The sequence below is a fragment of the Ruditapes philippinarum genome, unplaced genomic scaffold, assembly GCF_026571515.1.
Source record: "Ruditapes philippinarum isolate M1 unplaced genomic scaffold, ASM2657151v2 ctg23_1_1_1_1, whole genome shotgun sequence".
In the NCBI taxonomy this organism is placed as follows: domain Eukaryota; kingdom Metazoa; phylum Mollusca; class Bivalvia; order Venerida; family Veneridae; genus Ruditapes; species Ruditapes philippinarum.
Genome location: NW_026864815.1, coordinates 210933 through 232397, shown reverse-complemented (window position 1 = coordinate 232397; position 21465 = coordinate 210933). Strand labels below are relative to the sequence as shown.

Below are 21465 nucleotides of genomic sequence, written 5' to 3'. Positions count from 1 at the left end.
TTTATTCAGTGAGATTAATTCAGTGAGATATAGAAATTTATTCAGTGAGATACATAAATATATTCAGTGAGATACAGAAATTTATTTAGTGTAATTAAGATTTTCATTCAGTGAGACATGGAAATATTCTTTCAGTGAGATATGGAATTTCTTTCAGTGAAATAATGTTTTTCTGTCAGTGAGATTAAGAACTTTATTGAGTGAGATATAGAAATTCATTCAATGGGATACAGAACTTTGTTAAGTAAGATATAGAATTTCATTCAGTTAGGTATAGAACTTCATTCAGTGATGTACAGAACTTCATTCAGTGATATACAGAACTTCATTCAGTGAGATACAGATCTTCATTCAGTGAGGTATAGAACTTCATTCAGTGAGGTAAAGAAACTTCATTCAATGTGCTATAGTACTTCATTCAGTGATATACAGAACTTCATTTAATGAGATACAGATCTTCATTCAGTGAGGTATAGAACTTCATTCAGTGAGATATAGTACTTCATTCAGTGAGATACAGAACTGCTTTCAGTGATATACAGAACTTCATTTAGTGAGATACAGAACTTCATTCAGTGAAATACAGAACTTCATTCAGTGAGATATAGAACTTCATTCAGTAAGATACAGGCAGGAATTCATTTAGTTTGAAATATGTATATTTTTGAATTGTGAAATAAAACTACTTTTACATTCTGGTCAGTGAATAACAATACTTCACTCAGTTTAATATATATATATATATAATCATTCAGTGTTAAATAACATGGGCTGTTTATAGACTGCTTCCTATCAGGAAAACTCATGGAAATCCTGCAGTTTTCCTCTAACATTCAATTTACATCAAGTTTTGTCTTTCCTTTTTGCTACAGTATCGTGTTATTTTTTCCGCAAATTTAATGATCGGGTACCATTCAATGATTCTCTACCTGTGGAAAAAGCCCTGTGCTAATTTATGACTTTCCAGTGCTGTATTGAAGAAAAATGCTTCAGCTTTACAGGAAATGGGAGCCTGAATTTTTACCTGAATTTACCAATGATTGCATACTCTTGATATTATATGATATCATATGTAGTTGATGACATGTTGTTTTTGCTATAAATAAATTAAAAGAAATCTAGTTTAAAGTAATGTCATGTAATTTAGGATGACTAATGTCAACTTACATTATAACTAAAATATTTGTATATTTTTTTATAAAAAAGAATGAACCAGTTAACTTTCATTTAATTTTATGATTTTTGGTTGTGGCTCAAAATTGCTTTATATAGATCTACATGTGTTCATACAATTTAATGTTTATTCTCATCAGTCTTAGATTTGGACAGATTTTGTTTCTGTAAATTCCATATAGATGTGTTAAATTTGAATAAAAAACGTAAAATTGTAATATTTGATTAAATTTTTGCCCCACCAAAGAAAAAAATTCTTTTGTTTGCCTACAGCTTAATAAAATATTGATATAAGGTCACCACAAACTTACTGCCCACACACTGGAGTAAATCATATACAGGTACATTGTATTTGATTTGTCATAATAACAAGCATCTGATTTTTAGGTTGACTATCTTAAGAATTTAAAGCTATCCTACTCATTTTGGATGATATTTGGTTAAAGTTGCAACGTTTCTCAATAGTGTCGGCGGGAATTCTTTTAAAACGTCACATTGCCTTTCCATCACTTACCATTGATTCCAACACATGCTAGTTTTTATGCTAAAATCAACTTAAGCCGAGATTCGGAAATTTAATGTTTTAAGTGTATATGTGATTAAATAAAATACATTTTAAAGGTGCCTAAATGTAAGGAGTGCATATCATGACCGTCACATGTTTGATCGTGAGATTTGCTAGAACACCTACAGAAGTTAAGAAGTACCTTGAATTTAGATCAATTAGTTTGTGGAAATATATGCTAGTAAAGTTGAACCACAATCAGAAACAAGATGGTTTAAATCGCATATAAACGTCCGCCTTTACACGACTGAATTAGACCTTTTTAATACTAACATACACAAATTAAAACACATTTGTATGAGCACAAATTGTCCCGAGAAGTATTATTTATTATAATTGGGGAAGATAAAATGCCCCACTTTGTCTTAAATCTGCGTCATGATAGAAATGGCTAAAAATCTCGTTCGCACTCGGTGCTTTTCAAATACAATCGTTGGATAGCAGGAATGACGGACATTTCAGAGGAGATTCAAAGAGGGGAAAACTGGGATCGACGGAGAGTAACGTACTCCGCGATGTAGGTGTGACGAGATACGGATTGATAGACATAGAAGCGGGGTACAGAGAGTAACACACGCTGCAGAGAAGCTGCGTGCATTTGAAAGAGATGATGAAGGGGAGATAGTAACTAACAATGCAGTGCCGAGGATATAGAGGAAATGAAAATGCAGAGAAGTTAAGGTAAATGACAAACATAGCTGCGGAGATTAAGATAGATGGATAATGCACATGAGACACTGAGACTGAATGGTTTTGCAGATGAGATGTTTAGAGTGACGGATAATGCGGAAGAAAGCTACGAACGTTTCGTTGGGAGATACGGAGAGCGACGGATAATGTCGATTTTGTAACTACCGGCGGGCTTCCAAAGATGTTTGAATGACAGATCATAAACACCGGACGCAGTGATAGAGTATGACAATGTGGCTACATATCCAGTGAATTTGAGTTCGATCCCCTCCAGTCAACTAAATGTACCTATTGTCGTCGTTGAGATTTTAAAGATTTGAGCTTCGTTTAATACTGCACCTTAATAAACCACTTGTTTCTTCTTTCAACATCACTTGCACTGTCCTCAAAAATACAATGAGTACTTCGGGAGCGAGTCGCTCATATGGGACTATTTATTAACGTATATCGCAACAGAGACATATTAATGCCCCTGATCATAAAGTACTGAGAAGAAAAGAGTCGGATACACACCATTAATCAAGCACTTATTAATCCGGGTAAAATAAAATAAAAAAAATCGTCGGATATATCAATAAAGTTATCAAAACATCGACTTGTATATATATGTAAAACCTTATAGCTAGCCAGATGAGAAAATAATCTTAATTGGGTAGGTGGGTAATAAATGATCAAAAGAGCTGAAGTCTTTGTGCTAATGTGTTGTTACACAAACGACCACTTAAATGTGTTGTAAGGTTTTAATTGGATTAAATAGCTAGAAGGTTTAGAAGTGGAACAGATACGACATCTCCAGTGTAGCCGAAAAACACCAACATATTCTTTTATTTTTTCGCAACAGACCGAAAAATGTGACTCCACTATAAAGGAAATTTGTACGGGTATAAAAGCTTTTTAAATCCACCGAGCTATTTATTTGGTGATTGTATTTTGTAACGTTGGTAACCGTACTTTGTATGTTACGTAATTCTAAAGTCGCCATAAGGAATGATAAAATTTTGCTTCATATATAAAGGGATAATAACACGTATTTAAAACCTGAACCCGAATTATTGGCACATTAGTTAAGTTAATTAAAGGAATATTATATGATTTCGGATTCGTTAGTGCTGGAAGATGCTGGTAATTATGGAAACGTATATGGTACACCCTGATGATGTCATTTCACGTGGAGATGTGTTCTTGTAGGACGAAATGATTACGCCAAGTTATCATAAAATATAAAGAATGATATGATAATTTGATCACGACGTTATAAAAGAACACGATTTGTCGTCGTAAAATAAAACGACATAACTACATAATAACGTATTTTGTAAAAACTGGTATGTTGACTATGTTCGTTATTTAAGGTACTATGACTTGCTATAGGTCGACATGCCGAATTTTACTGCCTTGTCATTTTCTGTTATAGACGACAAGTACAGATCATGACAATATATTCATGTCCTTAAAAATGATATTATCACATTAACATTTAGTTCCTATGTCTACTTATTAAATTATGTTAACTTTTGTCTTTATAATGACGTTAAGTCGACTTATTTCTTTTTGACAAAAATATTTATATAGGAATGAGATAAAAAGATTTTATCAACATGCTTATAAGAACTAGGTAAGTCAGGGAAGAAGGATGTACAAATTATGTTGATAAGCTGACATAGCATACGTCGGCATGGCATATTTTAAAATAATGTTGCATTAACTTATGTCAGAAAAATAAGCTTACGTAGACAACTGGTACAGTTCATTTTCTTTTGTTATCATAACAAGTCGACTTACCTAAAGTAGACTTAATCATATCATCAGGGTGTACCATATACGTTTCCATAGGTAATTGATGCGAGGTTACGCTAGCTGGCTATATATAATTAGGTAGGACATGTAACTGTGACTTAATGTATACCATTACCTACAGTATTAATATAATTACAACCACTGTCTGCATGTTTCCTCACATTATGTTACACCAATGTTTATCTAGTAGTAAAAACTGAATAACAAGACGGAATACTACTTGTTATCTTTGAGCCGTTGTTTTTCAATGGAGGCAAAACATTGGTAAGTTTTTTTGTTGTTGTTTTGTTAGTTTTTTTTTTTTTTTTTTTTTTGGGGGGGGGGTGTCTTTTCTTTCTCTTTTTCACGATTAAGAAATCCATTTTTGCATCCTGAATTTAATAGTGTAATAAGTATTAATTTGTGTAAACGCATGTTAATAAAAAATATATGCTTAATCAAAATATTTTGACTCATAAAGACTACTTTTTTTCATACTGATTGATTTTTTTCTAACCAATCCATTAATAATATATTTGACATCTTGATGAATTCGGCGTCTGACAATTTAGTAATGTGCTCACGCAGTACATTCCTCTTACTTTGCAAGAAAGTTGAGCGGAAAACTTCAAATTACAATTTACAATTATATGAAATCACAGTTGAAGTTTTGTAAATTGTAAGTCTAAAATTATCCGTAATACGAGACTATTAAAGCAATTTTAAAGAGAAACCCCATGCTGTAAATTGCCGTCATTTCACTGTTATCTATTGTACACAATCATGTACTTTGGAGAGGTATGCCATCCATTAAATCGTACAAATTCGACGGTCTTCATCGTTTCCGAATCATGTACACAACGTCAAACATGGCATTTTTTTCTTTATTATTTTTTTTTTCTAGTTACGCCGGTGCTTATTTGATCTTAGCTTCGCGTTAACTTAAAGGGATATCCTTGAAAACGAACACTTCCGTTGTTTAGAAAATTGCTTAAGATGTTGCAAAAGATACACTCAAATCGATAAACTGAAAACATTTTAATGAATTGTTTGATTTTTTTAATAGCCGAATTTCTATTTTAGATGAATTTTACTAAATGACCAATTCCAGTTATATCACAGATAAGTATTTTTTTTCTACATCGCGCATTTTTAGTCTATCTTTCTCTATTATACATGTTTAAAGAAACACATACTTGAAGAAGAAACATTTGCTGGCTTTATAGCGCCTAAATTATTGATTGAGGGCCTAATATGTCTGATTTAGTCAACGTTCATAACAAAGATCTTTAAAGCTTATGACTGGATATATACTGGCTGTTTTTGCGATGATTTTGGTTTATCTGTAGTTTTATCTTAAGTTGTTTCAATAAACGTCTTTTTTATTTATAAACAGATCGATACGCTATAAAGAGATGCGCCCATATCAAAGAAGTGCGTATCAGCCTGACTTAAAGCCGTCCTCCTACGAAATAACCCAGCGCGTGACTAAGAAGATGTGGGTGAACTTTTGACATTAATTATTGACGGACCCTGATTGACCATTCGACAAAGCAGCGTGACAGATGACCAGAGTAATGCAAGTACAACATTAACAGCTGAAAACTAACAGTGTCCAGTGTGTTAAATTGTATTGATACCGAACACTCGCTAGCCGAAAGTGAATTTTTATATAGATTTCTATTACGGGAATTATACAGTATATACCAATGGATGAATATCATACAGAAAATGTACACAGATGTATTTATTGATAATATCAAACATTGAATGGTCGCTTTAATGAAAAGTCGTAATGCATTAATGAAGTTTTGATAGTGAAAGCAGATAAGATCCTTGTGATTACATGTAACAAATGTACATTCACACTTCAATAGCAAAATAAGGAAACTTGTTAACTGTATATAGCGAATGTGGATTAATATTTCACAGCATTTATGTCAGTTTTATACCACTTGTTAGACTACATAGGCAATTATATTATTCTGAATTAGATAAAACACCACTTGATGAAATAATAGGAACAAAGTATATGGTTGTGGATTAATTAAATGCGAGATCACGGATAAAATGTAAATTGGACACACGTGTGACTCATTAAAACTAATTTGTAGCTCACATTCTATAGATTTTTTGCGACAGAAGTTACGGTCCTATTTCTTTCCGTGTTCTTATTTGGATTTCATTGACTTGATTTAAAAAGTTAAGGATTTAAACTGTGATTCCGAAATTGTAATTGGCGCGAAAGTGTAGTACGTGGCTCTCGTGTGCGGCACGTGCAGGCACGATGACTTCAAACGGTACAGCCGGCACTTCCATGATGTTTACCAGCAGCATTCGCGCCCAATTGACGCCTGGATACCAAATGCCAAAGATACGTGGGGACCAGTTGGATGTTTTGGAGAAAAACTTTAAGCAAAATAGAAATCCTAACGACTTTGAACTAGCGCTTATCTCAGCCGAGGCTGGAATGTCGGAAAATGACGTGAAGGTATTTTTTGTTTAAATGAGCCGCGTCATGACAAAACCAACTTAATGGGTTTGCGACCAGCATTGATCCAGACCAGCCTGCGCATCCGCGCAGTCTGATCAGGATCCATGCTGTTCGCTTACAAACCCTATAACAAGTAGAGAAACTAATAGCGAACAGCATGGATCCTGATCAGACTGCGCAGATGCGCAGGCTGGTCTGGATCCATGCTGGTCGCAAACCCACTATGTTGGTTTTGTCGTGTTGCGGCTCAAATACAATTATATACGCCATAAAAAGGGTTATCTCGACTTTTTTTCCATTTCAGTTTTACATTTCATGATGTATAGAGTTTGAAAAGGAAAAAAAAACGAGAAAAATCACTGTGGTCTTGGCAAGGTTCATAAAGCAACTGAAATGATCGAGCAATTTATAAAATCAAAAGTATATACACGTAGATAAACTTGTTTTACCATTCTTACCCGTCACAATTTTTGACCGTACATGTATACATTTTCAAGTATCTGGTTAATTAAACTGGAGTATTTGATTTATCGCCTTCAGCAAAAATTACTACCCCGAAAATAAACAAGACCTATTTTAAATACTTCAGCAACAAATTTGTTTATCTTATACCCTCCCGAAGTTTCATATATTATAACGATATATAACCTTGCTTTTGAAAAATAAATCCCCAATCTTAAAACAAAGCTACATCTAAACACCGTTATTGACAAATGGACCCGTGTAATAAATAGGAGTTTGATTTATATTCATAATATGGCTGTGAAATGTATAGGTTGAATAGAAATCAGAAAACATTTTTAATACAAACAAGTTCTACGTTAAGAGTGCTGGCTTTATTGATCAGCGAATATTTCCTATAACAGAACTGTCAACAAAAGCTGCGATCTTTTGCGGGCGGCATCGATTTACGGGAATACGCAAATATTCAATCCAATTTACTTAATTGATTTCTGTAATTTATCATTCTGGCCAGTTGAATGTATGGTAGTGTAATGTTTATGTATGCCCCTTCATGTTACGCCTTTAAAAGGACGTTTTCACATTCGCACGGTTTGTCTAAATGCAAATATTTGACAGTCGTGACAAACTATGCTTTAAACGTTGTACAGAAAGTTGTATAATTTGTAATAAATCACAGTTTTAATAACGAATTTATTGTAGATCTTAAACGTCAAAAGTTGAAATGTTATGCACCATACATTTCCTATATACGTATTTACTATAATGTACGAGCAATGCAAACTTAAGTTTTCGTGGGAAACACAAATATGTCTCGCCTTTTCGACTGACCAGATACAATATAGATACGGATTAGTCTATCTGAAGTTGTTAAAGATCATTTAAATTGCTAAAACCAGCGCACCAGGGTTGAACATATCCCCTACTATTATAACACCGAAATAATACTACCGACTTCACGCGGCAGCACGGGAACAGACAGAGGGTTCAGAATATTTATTACGGTTTTTAAACATTAAAAAAATGGACTCCTGTCAATATTAATATTGGACATTAGTCACAGCTTTACGTAAGAAACTGTAGACAACAATTGGCTATCCTCAACTCTGACACGAGGGTTATACGCTTAATAAATTACTAAAAATCAATCTTGATAATAAATGAGCCGCGTCACGACAAAACCAGCATAATGGGTCTGCGACTAGCATGGATCCAGACCAGCCTCCGCATCCGCGCAGTCTGATCAGGATCCATGCTGTTCGCTATCAGTTTCTCTACTTGTAATAGGGTTTGTAAGCGAACAGCATGGATCCTGATCAGACTGCGCGGATGCGCAGGCTGGTCTGGATCCATGCTGGACGCAAACGCACTATGTTGGTTTTGTCATGACACGGCTCAAATGTATATTATACTGATTTTTCTTATACAGTTTAATATTCTATTCTTCAGTTGTGTTATTAAGTTTTATCAATTTTGTAGGTTTGGTACCAGCATCGACTGGCGGTATGGCGACAACGACAGGGACTGCCAGCTAACAGTGGCTTTGTCAACGAATAAAACATATATATGCATTCCTTCAGACAAAATTTAATTACGGTTTTTAAACATTAAACGAACTGGACTCTTGTCAATGCCATTTTTGGACATTGGTCACAGTTTACGTAAGAAATTTGTGCCCTACTTCTTCTGTCTGTAAACATCAAAAACGTTTAGATCGCAGAAATACAACAACAACAACAACAAACGACGATGTAATGGAAATCTCGTGGCATTGAATAAATGCAGATGATGCATACGTGACAAACAATGAATACGTAAACTCCCGGAAACCTGGCACGTGCCATGCGAATGCCATACATCATAACAAGGTGTCACTATGCATAACGCGAAATTAACGTTCTTTTACTGAATTACTAGAACAATAATTTGATACATTATCTTTGCAACATTGTATATTGTGAGTGCTTTAATAATATATAAATCAGTTTTACGATAAATTAGTTCTCTGTGACCTAAATAGAATTCCGTAACTTTAACTACGTTGTAAGGGGAAAGGAATGCGACAGTAGAAAAGTAATTTCAAACATTCTTGATACAGATCAAGTACAAAACTTCTAGTATGTGCAATAAAAAACAAATTGAGCGCGAGTTACAAATCATTCCTTGTCGAACAGATAATGTAAATACATAATAATTAAAATACAGATTGTTAGACGGACAACGGACAAGCGAAACTGCGTCTTACTTTGAAGTTCACACGTGTTAAACGAACATGTGTACACGTGTTCAACAACAAAACAGGGAAGTTTGTTGCAGCGGGATAAATCGTTCCTTACTGGCAATGCTACAGGTCAGGAACTAGCAATATGTTTGTTAAGAAAAGGAATAAACGTAATGAATGATTAAAATTGACAACAAATAACTATCAAGATATAAACTGAAGATATTTCATGTATATAGTAACGTTTTTTTTGTGTCCATTTTGTTCAATATGAAAATATCTAGTCATTGTGTTTATATTGGTGTTTTTGTTGTGGCGATTTAAACGAGAACAGAATAACTTGTATTTAACTATTTTTTTCATTATGATTTGCTATGTTTGTTCATTCGATGTACATGTATATTGTTACCATATCCATTAATTAATGTTATCATTTTGAACAGAACTTTGCACAACGTTCACATCAGTAGTATCTGTTCTGTTCTGCTCTACATAATAAAAAAAATAATAAAAAATTAACAGACGGTAATCTGGTAATAAACACAGTATAAAATTAGCTTGAATTGAATGGTCACAATGAAGCGCTTAGGTACAACATCTGTCGATAAAAATCGGTATAAATCGACATTTCCCTTCTGCTGTCTTTTTTCTTGGAAAGGGTCAGATTTCAGGACATTTTGTGGCTTCAGGTCAGTTCGGAAAGTCACGAAATGTTAACTTCCAGGAACCAAACAGACAAGTTATAATATCTGTAATAAAGCATTAATTACATCAGTCAACATGTAGTCTGATCGATAAGAAATGAATCATGTTTGAATACATGGTTCATAATTACACCACACTTTCAATGATACATGTGTTAAATGAGCCGCGTCATGACAAAACCAACAAAATCCGCGCAGTCTGACAGGATCCATGCTGTTCGCTATCAGTTCTCTACTTGTTAGAGGGTTTGTAAGCGAACAGCATGGATCCTGATCAGACTGCGCAGACTGGTCTGGAACCATGCTGGTCGCAAACCCATTATGTTGGGGTCGTCGTGACGCGGCTCATATAGGATAGATAGCTTTGAATTGATAAAATAATGTTTTTTCAACTTAAAACACCATGCTATTGATTAATTTTTGAATGCAACTGACTAGAAGAAAATCATGTTACATTATCCACAGGAACTTGAAATTCTATCAATATTAAAGATTATATGCAAATATACCCCATATTATATAAAAAGTTTATTTATAGTATATAGGGGTTATGTTTGGATATTATCATTAATATTGGTTATTTGATAGAATTTCAAGTTCCTGTGCATTTTCCATAAATTTGCCACTTGCAACACTTTTGAGAATTCAAAAGAAAAATAGTTTACAGTTTATACACAATACCTTTTAAAATAATCATAGATCATTTTTTAATTATAGATTGTTGAATTGTTGATTTTCCAACTGTTTTTTTTTTCAAGCATATGCGGGTACATGAGTCAAACCAGCGAATTTTTGTAAGCTAGCTGGATAACATTCTTGACAGGGTCTGAAGAAACTTTCTTTTAATTCTGGCATTATAGTGATAAATGCTATTACCATAGGAAAATGTCACCGAAATCAACTTCCTGTACAAGCCATTAGAGGTGTTGTATACTAGTAATAGATAATTGACCTATACATTGTATTGGTTTCACACTAAAGGTCACATAAAGTACATTTGGAGTGCACTACATGTACACCTGTAGTGGACTTCGCTGTGCACCTAAGTAGACTCCAGGAAGTTTGTGAATCTTTCGTTAAATGAGCTGCGTCATGACAAAACCAACATAGTGCGTTTGCGACCAGCATGGATCCAGACCAGCCTGCGCATCCGCGCAGTCTGATCAGGATCCATACTGTTCGCTAACCAACTCTATTACAAGTAGAGAAACTGATAGTGAACAGCATGGATCCTGATCAGACTGCGCAGGCTGGTCTAGATCCATGCTGGTCGCAAACCCACTATGTTGGTTTTGTCGTGACGCGGCTCAAATTATAGGATATTAAATTCATTTACATTCCAATGACAGTCCGAAGTAAACATGTAAAGTAGTTAAACAAATTTATATATTCAGAAATGTTGATTTGTTTATACATATGTAAGGCAAATTGGATACTTTATAACATTTATGCAAGTTTACTATATATATATATATTATTGTAATTTTACATACACTTGCAAGCGCCTATGAGTCATAATAAGCAATGATTACAATTCTACATGTACATGTACAGTTGATTCGTGTCAAATAAGCTATTGCTGTAATTTTACATACAATTATCAATGGACTTTCGTTAACATTACATATTATTACAATTGTACCAACAATTATCAATGCATTTGCTAATTATCAATGGATTAGCGTTAATATTAGCTATTATTTCAATTGTACCAACAATTATCAATGGATTTGTGTACCAACAATTATCAATGGATTTGCCCATTAGCTATTATTTCAATTCTACCAACAATTATCAATGGATTTGCGTTAACATTAGCTATTATTTCAATTGTACCAACAATTATCAATGGATTTGTGTACCAACAATTATCAATGGATTTGCGTTAACATTAGCTATTATTTCAATTGTACCAACAATTATCAATGGATTTGTGTACCAACAATTATCAATGGATTTGCCCATTAGCTATTATTTCAATTATACCAACAATTATCAATGGATTTGCGTTAACATTAGCTATTATTTCAATTGTACCAACAATTATCAATGGATTTGTGTACCAACAATTATCAATGGATTTGCCCATTAGCTATTATTTCAATTCTACCAACAATTATCAATGGATTTGCGTTAACATTAGCTATTATTTCAATTGTACCAACAATTATCAATGGATTTGTGTACCAACAATTATCAATGGATTTGCATTAACGTTAGCTATTATTTCAATTGTACCAATAATTGGATATTTATTCGATGTATCTCCCTCAATAATAGTACAACACATTTCCTTCACACTTTGTTTGTATTACATACATTTTACAATCTTTGAATAAACACAGATCTGTTTTTTTCAACTCAAATTAAGAGTTCCCCAAATTTGAGGGGGGGGGGGGGAGTTAAATAGGGACTAAAAAAATTTTTTTTTCCCAGACCCGGGGTTTATTTTTGATGTAGGTTTGAAAAATTTGCGGGAAAAATTCTCGGGCTTGTTTTTTCCAGAATAACCATGTAAAATACTAAAAAAATAAAAAAAATTTTTACACCCCTTTTAACAAAAAATTTTGGGCTAAAAAATAACAAAAAAAAAAAAATTTTAAAATTTGAATAAAATTAAATTTACAGATTTAAATTTTTTAATCAGGGTTTTTTTTTTTTAACTTCCCCTTTTTTGGTATTGAAGAATTTTAACATTTTTAAAACCCATTATGACCCTTTTTACATTTTTTTCCCGTTTCCCAAATTCCCTTTTCTTTTTTTTTAAAAAACCCTTTCCTGTTTTTAATTTTAAATTCCTTTTAAAATGGCATTGTTCTTTTTTAAAATTGGGTTTTTTTTTAGTTTTACTTTTTTTCTTGATTAAAAAAAAAGGACAAAAAACTTAATCATTTTTGATTTCTTTTACTGCCCATTTTATAATTATATAAAAAATATCAAAAAGTTTATTTTAAACTTTTTCATATTATTCCAATTTTTTAACAAAAACGGGCCTTTTAACATAACCTAAAACCTTTTTCCAAGGCAGGACCCCGGGGTAGTGTTTAAAGTAAGTTCAAGAACTTTTGGGGCAATTAAGTTTAAAATTAAAAAATTTTAAAACCCAAAACCCTAAAAGGAAAACTTTCAATAAAACAAGAGGCCCATAGGGCCCCTGAGGTCGCTCACCTGTATATAGGCCCCAGAGCGGGGCGCCAGTTTAAACCCAAGGGCTTTTTATTTGAGCAAAACTTGGGAGACACCCAAATTAGAAGATGTTTCATGATGTTAAGTTTTTTACTACACACATATAATGAAAAACAAGACCTCCGCCCCCCCCCCCCCCCCTTGGCAGGGCCAATTTAAACCCAAGGGCTTTTATTGGACAAACTTGGGGTAGACACCAACAAAAAAGATGTTTCCTGCTTAAAAATCTAACCTCTAGCTTTAATTGGGTTTTTTAAAAAGAAGATTTTTTAAGTTTTTTACGATACACAAATAGTTAAAACAATGACACCTCTGGGGCGGGGCCAGTTTAACCCCAGGGCCTTTTATTTGAACAAACTTTGTAGACACTTTACCTAGAAGATGTTTCATTCTTAATATCTAAAACTCTAGCTATTTGGGTTTTTTCAAAGCAGATTTTTAAGTTTTTTGCCATACACATATAAGGAAAATCAATGACCCCCGGGGGCGGGGGCCAATTTTGACCCTCAGGGCTTTTTTATTTTTGGACAAACTTTGTAGACACCATTTAGAACATGTTTCATGCTAAATATCCTTAGCTCTAGCTTCATTTGGGGGTCTTTGAAAGAAGATTTTTAAGTGTTTTACTATACTGCATTAAAAGGAAAAATTCAATGACCCCCTGGGGCGGGGGCCAATTTTTTGACCCCAGGGCTTTTATTGTTCTTGAACAAACTTTGGTAGACCACTCAACTAGAGATGTTTCATGCTTAAATTCTAAACTCTAGCTATTTGGGGGTTTTTTCAAAGAAGATTTTTTAAGTTTTTGCTATTACCACAATATAAGGAAAATCAATGACCCCCGGGGCGGGCCAATTTTGACCCCCAGGGCTTTTATTTGAACAAACTTTGTAGACACCGCTATTAGAACATGTTTCATGCCACCAAATATCTTAGCTCTAGCTCTTTGGGTTCTTTAAAAGAAGATTTTTTTTAAGTTTTTTTACTATATGCATTATAGGAAAATTCAATGACCCCCTGGGGCGGGCCAATTTTTGACCCCAGGGCTTTTAGTTTGAACAAACTTTGTAGACACTCACTAGAAGATGTTTCATGCTTAAGTATCGTTACACTCTAAACTATATGGGTTTTTTCAAAGAAGATTTTTTAAGTTTTTGCTATACCACATATAAAGGAAAATCAATGACCCCCCGGGGGGGGGCCAATTTTGACCCCAGGGCTTTTATTTGAACAAACTTTGTAGACACCCATTAGAACCATGTTTCATGCTAAAATCATACTTAGCTCTAGGGCTTCTTTGGGGTTCTTTTAAAAAGAAGATTTTTTAAGTTTTTTAACTATTATGCATATTAGGGACAATCAATTACCCCCTGGGGGCGGGGCCAAATGTTTTTGACCCCAGGGTTTTATTATGTGAAAAACTTGGTAGGGAACCCCATTAAAGAAAGATGTTTCATGCTAAATGCCTATCTTAGCTTGTAGCTCTTAAATGGGTTCTTTAAAAGAACAGATTTTTTATGGTTTTTACTATATGCATATAGGGAAAATCAAATGGACCCCCTTTGGCGGCCCGGGGCCAATTTTGACCCCAGGGCTTTTTATTTGAAACAAACTTGGTAGACATCTTCACTAGAAGATGTTTCATTGCCAATGGGGGGTTTTTAAAAAAGATATTTTAAAGTTTTTTTTCTTTTTGGTTGGGCCATGCGCAACCAGAGTCCTGCAGGGAATTAAATTCTTTTAAACCCCAATTTTTTAAGGGGGTTTGAAAAACCAAAGGAAAACTTCCTGTAAAAGTTTGGTGAAAATTGGCCCCAGTTGGTTTATGGGGAAAAGATGTCATTTAAAGAAAATTTTTTAAAACGGACGGAGCCGGAGGGAAACGCCACAAAAAGGGGGAATCACAAAAAGCTCACCCTTAGTTTGTGCCCAAAGGTGACCCTAAAATTTGGATTTCTTTTTTTTCAAAAAGGGAAAAATAAATTCTTTTAATTTAAATCTTGCAAAAGGGCCATTGGTTTTTAAAACCATATTTACTTTAAGCCCCGATTGTAAAAACAATTCTTCCCAATTTTAAATTTTAAATTTTTTCCCCGAGTCAGTTTCCTGGGAACCCAAACCCCCAGTTTTTGGGGTTTTTCCATGTGAAACAAGCAATTATCATGGGGTAGGCAAAGCAATCCAAATAAGTCCCCTTACCGGTAAGCCCAAGCAACATTTGCCTGAAATGAGAGGCCATTCCCCACTTTATGTTCCCATTTTCTCAAGTTTAAATGTTGAGTTGAAAAAGTTTATTTTAAAAAAGTTGAAATCACGGGAAACAGTTTTTATGTTACAGACAGACGGGCACCTGGAAGGACACTCTTAAATTTATTTTTTAAAAACATCCCTGTTTATCAAAAATATAATCATTTTTTTAAAATCCTCTATCATGATTGAAGAAAGTTGGGGTAAAAATTACCAATTTCTTCAAAAAAAAGTCTTAAGTTGTCAAAAAGGGGGCATAATTCTGGGCAAATAGTCTTTGCCTAGAGTATTGAACACTCACAAATGTTGAAGTGACAATAAGAAACATTTATATGATTTGAAGTAGATACATTTAGAAAAAGAAGGGTTATTAAAAAAAAAAAATGTTTTTTTCATGAAAATTTTAAGTTCAAGGGGTAATTCGGGTTTAAATTTTTTTTTATTTAGATTGAAAATTTTCCCCCAAAAAAGGTTTGATAAACAATTTTATTTTTAAAATTTTGAAAAAAAATCCTTAAAAAATAAAAAAACCTTTAGTAAAAAAATTTAAAAAAACTAAAATAAAAAATCTTTGGAAAATTAAAGCCCAAATTTGTTCCCATAGAAAACCAAAAATTTTCCCCAACATGGGAAATAAAAAAAAAGGGTTGCTTTAATTTTCCAAAACCCCCATCCCCCCATTTTCCAATTTTCCTAAAAAATTTTTTCAGTACTTTTTTGTTTTTTATATTTGGACCCAAAGGTTATTTTGTTAAATTTCCCAAATATTTTAAAGTCTTTTTGTTTCCCTTTGGGCAACCAGAACAACATAGGAAGAAAAAAAAAGGGACTTTGAAATTAATCTCCTTTATTTTCCCTTTCTATCCAAAATAAAGTTTCATAAAAATTTTTTCGGTCCCTTTTTTTGGGGCTTTTAATCGGGGGGAACCCATTTTATTTTTAAAATTTGGTTTTCATATTTTAAAGTCTATTTGTTCCCCAAAAGGAAACCCCAGAATTTTTTAACTTGGGAAAGGGAAAAAAAAAAGACGGGCAAACCCCCCATATTCCCAATCTACCCATATTTAAATTTTCTTTTAAAAATTTTTTCCAAAATTTTTGGGCGTTATGCGGGATCCATTTTTGGTGGACGGACGGACGGAACGGCCCGGAGGGGACAGACAAAGGGGGAGCCGAAAAGGAAAAAGGGGCCTTTTCCTTTTTTTTGTTATTTTCAAATTTTGTTTAATGAGGGCCAAGGGCCCCCCTTATTTCTATGGTTACGGGAATAAAACTTTTATTGCCTTTTGTTCTGTTTACATTAGAGGGCCCTCTACCCATTTTCGGAAATGGGGGAGGACGGGAACGGAGGGACGGGAACGGACGGAGGGTAAACCAAAAGGGTCCCCCCCGGTTTAAACCCCGGTAGGGGATAAAAAGGGGTTGTGGCCCAAATTTGGGGGCCCGAACAAGACCCGGGGTTTGGAAGCAACCCCAAAAACCATTTACCCAAACCAAAATCCCTTTTAAATTTTTGGATTGGGTAATGACATAAAATTCCCTTTAAGAATAATAAAAAGGGTTTTTAAAATGAGGAGGGACCCTTTTTTCCCTGAAATAAAAAAACCCTTAACCCGGTAATTTAAGGGGTTTTAAGTTTTTTTAATTTTTGCCTCCCCCACCCCCAGTTTGGATTCCAACTCTCTGTTTTAAAATGTAATTTTAGAGTTTTCCTTTAGAGAAGGGAGGGGTTTATTTTTTTTTAAACAGATTTTTAAGGGGCCTTTTTTTGGGCCAAAACATTTCCCTTGCAACTTATATTAATCAGTCCACTTCCTGGAACTAGCCAGTGCTGGTCTCATATGAGTAAACATGATCGTCACTTGAGTTGAGCCCGAACCCATGATCCTTAACCACATGGTCACCACTCAACTCTATGATGTCTGATGAAGAGAGGGAAATAATTCTTTGGTGAGGGACCCGTGCAATAAAGAGCCATTTGGGAGCCATTAATCAAAATTGTATTAGAAATAAATTTCAAATGCTTATCTCCTTGATTTTAAATTTTTCCCTTTAGCAGATAAAAGAGGAAAAAAAAATTTTTTTCAGAATAGGGATTTTAAGAAAGGGTTTAAAAGACTCTTACAGTTCTTTTACTAAGTTTATTAACAACCCCCTTAAACATTTTAGCAAATAAGGGCCTAGACTTCCATCGAGTATGAATAAACAGTTTTAATTGTTGAATTAATGAACAAATTGTTTATGCAGAAGCCTGAGAATTTTGACAATTTTGAATTTCAGCCTCACACAGTTAAGAAAAAAAGTGCAGTCAAACAAATATCAACATAACATCTTGCAAACATACTGCATTACAAATAAAGATCAATTATGGAAAATAATTTAGTTGATCAAATCTTTTCAACCTTTTTAATGGATACAAAACAATACATGATTTTAATATTTTATAGCTTTAAACATTCACCATGATATTTATCTTAAATGGACATTTTTTTGGAAAATTTTAAAATAAATTGAGCCGTGTCAAGACAAAACCAACATAGTGCGTTTGCAACCAGCATGGATCCAGACCAGCCTGCCCATCCACGCAGTCTGATCAGGATCCATGCTGTTCGCTTACCAACTCTATTACAAGTAGAGAAACTGATAGCGAACAGCATGGATCCTGATCAGACTGCGCTGGTCTGGATCCATGCTGGTCGCAAACGCACTATGATGGTTTTGTTGTGACAGGCTCATATCTTTTGACTGACTAGCAAACAGTGCAGACCATGATCAGACATCACTGATGGTGCCAGTTGATCTTGATCTGTATTGGTTGCATGGGGAGAATCTGTTGCCGCCAGCAGTCTAGAGATTAACAAAGTAGATAATTGCTCCTCAACTATTTCTGTCAAAAAAGTATACGAAATCATATATAATATTTTCCTACTGTCACTGTGAATGAATTGTTGCTATAAAAATAGAGTGTAACAAATAATAAATATATTAATAAGCTAGAGAAAAATAGACTACATCCTAGCACGATTCCACAACCACTATGTGACAAGAAAAAAAGTTGTTCATGTACAATGTAAGTATAAGGTATAAGTAATCAAAAACATCATGAAAAATAAAACAATATCAATATAGCGCCTCTTCTACATAAGCCCATTACCTATGATATATAAAGTATTCTCTGTTTAAAAAAACACTATACTAATTGTAGTCTAGTCAAAAACAAAATTAAATTCTGAAATATCTTTAAAGCTAGGACTGAAAACAGGGTCTTTTAAATTTCCATTTGAAAGACTCTGCTGAAAAAAAAAACACAAACAAGAACAAAATAAAATCACAATAACAATGTATACATGACCTGACATGAAGTGTCATTACATATAAACATAGAAATAAGTTAACAAAAATGTTATGTCAATTCCATAAATGTTAACATGAAAACTACAACATGTGTCAGATTATTTTATCAAATAATACTGAACATTACTTAGTATGTGTACATGTACATTATTTGATGGCAGCCAAACAAGGATTTTCCATGCACATGAATAAGTGCTTTTGAAAAAGTCTCGGAAATTGTCTTTTGTTTGTTTAATATTTCTTTTCCACTTAAACTTTCCAAATGACACACACATTTATACTCTTGATTATTGTGAAATTAAATTTGCAGTTGACCAATGACTTGCAAATAAATGTAGACAAATATTGGTATGTAAATTTTGTATCAGTTTAGAGTAAGATGAGAAAAAATGAATGATTACATGAAAGGAAGACTAGATTGAGCAGGCCTAAAGGTTATAAAACCGTTTTTTTAAGTTATGTTTCGAATCTCATGATTTTCATTGGTCATTCTGTGGCAGTTTCTGACTAATCATATACCTCGTCCTAAATTTAGGGAATTAATTTATAGCCCGAGGTTATTAAACATCTTTATTCAGAGATCTGTTGTCTCAGATATCTGGGTTTTTATTAATCAGTGCACATACAGCACTGGTCAAAAGCTTTAGATCTTAGTTTGAGATTTGAAAAACAATTGTAACCTCCTTCCTTGTTAATACAATGTGCTGTTCATCCAACATTGAAACAAAAAGTGTCACATGCTACTTTTGTTGTGTCAGCATTCTAACTAATAAATAAATCATACTAGAATAAGTGTTAATATTATTATTATTATAATTAATTTAGTAGCACTATTCTAATTTTACAATATTCAAGTAAAAAACTATTGCAATAAAAAGAAATGACAGGATTTGATATATCTATTAAAACAATTATTGTCAACATCAACAGCTTATACTTTCAATAAATAAAAATTCTAATTTAAACTATAAGCAGTTAATCACTTGCAAGGACATATAACAATAACATTTAAATTATGTTTTATTACATCATATTGGATTTATTCAAATTGGATGTGATAAATCAATTAAAAGACTTTATTTATGTATAATATTCAACATGTATCATTATGCTAATTAAAAAAGTAATGCTAGTATTTGAAGTTGAACAAATTAAGTGATATATATCATTCTGATATATGAGGGCTGATTAATAAATTCACGGAATTGTATTATTTCTTAAACATTAAAAGAAAAACTAACAAATAAATTACACCACAAGATACCTGACAAAAAGCCAAACATATCATTGAGATATATTGAACAATAAAATTTACATGCAAAATCAAAACACTACACTTTAAACATGCTGATGCAACGTTGTCACACACTGACGTCATTTAAACGTCAAAGTCTAATGTCCGGTTCACTTTTTCTACGTAATTACCCCCCATGGCGACACATTTCTTATGCCTGTGTATCCATTGGTCAAAAGTCACTTTAAACCAGTCTGAACTGAACGATAAAACTATCTTGCGCGCCCTGGTAACAGTTATATTTTTTTTATTTTTACCTTTGAATAATATTCTGCATTTACTGTTGATACCTCTCGCATCTTGTGTTATAGCAGATCATGCCTATCAATGAAGTATATGTTCATTTCCTTCTTGGCACTTCGCTGAACTCAGCCTTTTTGAGTGGAGGTGTGTCAGGTGACTTCCAAATAGAGGACTGGTATTTGGATATGGGATAATAAAAGTACAGCCATGTCTTGTCCGTGGACACAATACTGTCTAAAAAATCTTCACAATGTGCCTAGTAACGCTTGAGAAATTCTCGAAAACACTGCATGCACTTCTGTCTATCGACTTCTGTCAGAATGCGGGGTACCCAGTGAGCGGCAAATTTCAACATGTTGAGCAGTTCTGTAAGAATGCGTTGCACAGCATAATAAGAGAGATAGTTATTCAGCTACACCCTGCACCGTAACGCGCATGTCAACATCCAGCAGTTCTTTCACTAAGGCTGTCTTTCCAACAGTAACTATAGACGTCGACCGACCAGTTCTTACGTCATCATCCACGGATGTTCTTCCTTCTCCAAACCGCTCATGCCATTTATACACAAATGTCTTTCCACTAGTAGGCAATGTTTCCGAATTTTCTATCTTTTTAAGAGTTTTGCTCGGTGGAAGTTTCAGTCCCACACAAAACTTGATGACAGCATGTAATTAAATGTCGTCTGCTGACATAATTCACTGTTTGGTAGACATTGCTGCTGCGAAACAACCATTCAACCCATCATCTTTAAAATTACAGGAAATGACGTAAAGACGTCACACTAACGTTACATGCATAAGCACCAAATTTGATTTAATTTTCTTCCCGCAGTGACATTTTTTACTTTATCATGTATACTTTAAAATACAGCATGCTTCAAGTCACAGGACAGTGGTTTCTATGGACACAGTGTATTCGTAGGAAAATTTTGATATATATTTGGCAATATTGAAATGTAATTGCATTTTGGTTTACCTCTATTTGAGTTTTCATGTTATTCAATAAAGTAATTTGGTTTTTAGAGGATAATTCTGTGAATTTATCAATCAGCCCTCG

At 33.7% G+C, this 21465-nt stretch overlaps 1 protein-coding gene across 1 annotated transcript; it reads left to right on the top strand.

Moving 5' to 3' along the window:
• The first annotated feature begins 5600 nt into the window (after positions 1-5600).
• LOC132726928 (homeodomain-only protein-like) lies at positions 5601-9868 on the top strand. Its single transcript, XM_060712343.1, has 2 exons — positions 5601-6695; positions 8640-9868. The coding sequence occupies exons 1-2, from the start codon at positions 6492-6494 to the stop codon at positions 8715-8717; spliced, it is 282 nt and encodes a 93-aa protein (XP_060568326.1). The 5' UTR covers positions 5601-6491; the 3' UTR covers positions 8718-9868.
• Positions 9869-21465: the final 11597 nt, after the last annotated feature.

What these genes read in the sequence shown, in the direction of transcription:
- LOC132726928 (XM_060712343.1), top strand. Translation starts at nt 6,492, where the DNA reads ATGACTTCAAACGGTACAGCCGGCACTTCCATGATGTTTACCAGCAGC. An exon ending in TGTCGGAAAATGACGTGAAG is followed by an intron (nt 6,696 to 8,639) that starts GTATTTTTTGTT and finishes TCAATTTTGTAG; the next exon opens with GTTTGGTACCAGCATCGACT.